The 2,844-nt window shown below is 44.8% G+C and overlaps 1 protein-coding gene across 1 annotated transcript in view; it reads left to right on the top strand.

The window, feature by feature from the left end:
- Nucleotides 1-1,367, top strand: part of OTOL1 (otolin 1) — a 4,921-nt gene extending 3,554 nt beyond the window's left edge. Inside the window, exon 5 of the mRNA XM_031055438.1 lies at nt 17-1,367. Within this exon, the coding sequence (XP_030911298.1) occupies nt 17-517 (501 nt within the window). The 3' untranslated portion in view covers nt 518-1,367. The remainder of the gene's footprint in view (nt 1-16) is intronic.
- The last annotated feature ends 1,477 nt before the right edge of the window (nt 1,368-2,844 follow it).

Below are 2,844 nucleotides of genomic sequence, written 5' to 3'. Positions count from 1 at the left end.
CCGCCGCGGGCCCAAGGCGGAGCCCGGCGCCAAGGGCGGCCGGGGCGCCCCGGGCAGGAAAGGCTCCCGCGGGGCCAAGGGTGCCCGGGGGGACGTCCCCAAGGCCCCACGCTCGGCCTTCAGCGCGGGGCTGTCGCGGCCCTTCCCTCCTCCCAACGTGCCCATCAGGTTTGACCGCGTGTGGTTCGACGAGCGCCGCGACTACGACCCCGCCACGGGCAAGTTCAACTGCAGCGTGGCCGGGGCCTACGTCTTCTCCTACCACGTCACCGTGCGCGGCCGCCCCGCGCGCCTCAGCCTCGTGGCCAGCAGCAGGAGGGTGGCCAAGGCCAGGGACACGCTCTACGGCCAGGACATCGACCAGGCCTCCTTCCTGACCATCCTCAAGCTCAGGGTGGGTGATCAAGTGTGGCTGGAGGTTGGCAAGGACTGGAACGGGCTCTACGCCGGCGCAGAGGACGACAGCGTCTTCACAGGGTTCCTGCTCTACCCCGATGGTTTTGAGGTCCTTCTGTGAGTTTATAACCCTGAGGAACATCTTTTCCCTCCGGGTGTGAGAGGAGAAAAGGGCAGCACCTTGGTTTAGGTGTTATTTTTGTGAGGTTTTAACAAAAATGTTGATATTTGGAAGGCATGGATTAGTTTGAAGAGGTCACACATCCTTTGCCCGTTGTCCAAGCACCAACAGGATCAGCTTGGGGAGGGCATCTCCCAGCACAGTTTGTAATTAGAATATTCAAATCATGGAATGAAACTCCTTCCCAGCTCCTGCAGTCCTTGCATGGCCCAGACTCCCTCTAGCAATCAGTTCTGATCACCTCTGATTTTGATAAAAATGCCAGGGTTTGATTTATAGAGCTCAGCTGGATGGGAACATGAGCAGTAGGTTCTTTGAAATCACCTGAAGAGATTTAAAGCTCTTTTGTCCTTGAATCAGTATTATTTAGTGCTTTAGTCTTGGTCTAAAGGAATATTGGATCAGTGTAAAAAACCCTCCTAAATCTTGTTCTTAAACAAAAATAAATCTGTAACTTTCAAAAGTAGCTGAGAGGTGAATATTTTATTTTACTGACCTATTCAGACCACCAGGTTCTGAGCCTCTAATGCTGTGGGATCGGGTTATTTGGGATTATTATTGGGATCATCCTCATTTAATGCTTGGGATCAGCCAGATGGGAACATGAGCAGGAGGTTTCTTGAAATCACCTGAAAAGATTTAAAGCTCTTTTATCCTTGAATCAGTATTATTTAGTGCTTTAGTTTTGGTCATGAATGATATGAAAAATTGTGTAAAAGAGTATTTGAACAGGGTAAAAAACCCTCCTAAATCTTGTTCTTAAACAAAAATAAACCTGAAAGTTTCTAAAGTAGCTGAGAGATGAATTTTTTACTTTATTGGTCCACTCAGACCCCCAATTTCTGAGCCTCTGATGCTGTGGGATCATCCTGGGGCTGCTGGGAGAAGGAAGAGGCACCAAGAGCAGACTTTGGAAATCCCTCGAGGTGTTGTGATGGCTCAGAGTTTTTGTGGGAATGTTTAAAAAGCCTCATGGAGACCATTTGATCAGAAAACCTTAATCCAAGCTGGTTTCCACCTTAAAAATATTGAAGCATAAAAAAAAAATCCCTCATTTTTGAGCTGTTTTTCCTCATTTTTCACGCTGTGGCAGAATGACAATGGATTGATTGAGGATGTGCTTTGTCTCATGATGGAGCCCTGTTAAGAAAAAAAGCCAAAATATTTGTTCCCTTTCACTTCTGCTTTTATTTTGTTTGGTAAAACTGTCCCCTCTTCAGGCTGCAGTGAAGCATTTTGACACTGGTGGAAGAAAATATATCCTACTGCAAGTTCCCACATTTCAGCTGAAACGTGCCTCTGGTTTTTTTTTGGAATTCTGTGGCTTTGCTTGCAGCTGCTTGGCTGCTGAGAGGTTTTCCCTTTTGAAAAGAGGAAAACCACCTTGTGATGGGAGTTAAAGTGGATTATGTTGTGAGCACTGCTAGTTTTCTAGTAGCTTGTAAAATGTTGCTTAGTAGGGAATGTTTAGGGTGTTCTCCGGGTAGATCCACTGGGGTTTGTTCCCAGGAAAGGCTCTACCATGATTTCATGGAAGCTGCAGTTTCACCCACATTCCTTGAAAGGCTTTCAGGCCAGGAGTGTCTGCACCAGGAAAAGATTTAATGTGGAAGCAAGAAGGATTTGCTCCTGGGTGGTTTTAGGAGGTCTGGTTTCCTATTAATACAATGTGTTAGAGATTTGCCTAGATTTAGATGTGTATATTCAATTTTTCAAGTCTGTTTTGGGGTAAATTTGGATCACTTGGCTCATTTTAATGACTTCTTTGAATTGCCTTTTTTTTTGGTTGTAAATAAGAACTTTTTCAAGCAGAGATTGTCCATTTTCTGTGTGAAACTCCTATTGCTGCAGTTAGACGTTCCCTACTTTATTCCTTTTTTAGGAAATATCTTATTTCAATGTGATAAAACTGTGGATGGACTGAAAATGCACTGGCTTTGTTTTAGCTCATCTTTCTCAGTTTAATCTTTGGTTTGCAGCCTCTAAACCAGCCTGGTTTTAGTCTGAGCCTCTCTAGCCTTTGCCTCATTTAAGAAGGGGAAAAAGAGGAAAAAGTCATCCTAAAACTCAGATATCTCTGGTTAATATTTTTATTGATGCTTTAAGTGTTTGATGGGAGACAGGTAATGTGAAAAGACGATTTATTTTTATTCTTTGTGAAGGAATTGAGGTGTGGGGTCTGCTTGAGCACCAGGTAAATGTCTGGGAGAGGGGAGAAAACAGAAAACCACCCAGAGCTGATTTTTTCTGTTTTTTTTTTTTTTTTT

The sequence above is a fragment of the Geospiza fortis genome, unplaced genomic scaffold, assembly GCF_000277835.1.
Source record: "Geospiza fortis unplaced genomic scaffold, GeoFor_1.0 scaffold172, whole genome shotgun sequence".
In the NCBI taxonomy this organism is placed as follows: Eukaryota; Metazoa; Chordata; class Aves; order Passeriformes; family Thraupidae; genus Geospiza; species Geospiza fortis.
This window is presented reverse-complemented; position numbering and strand designations above follow the sequence as displayed.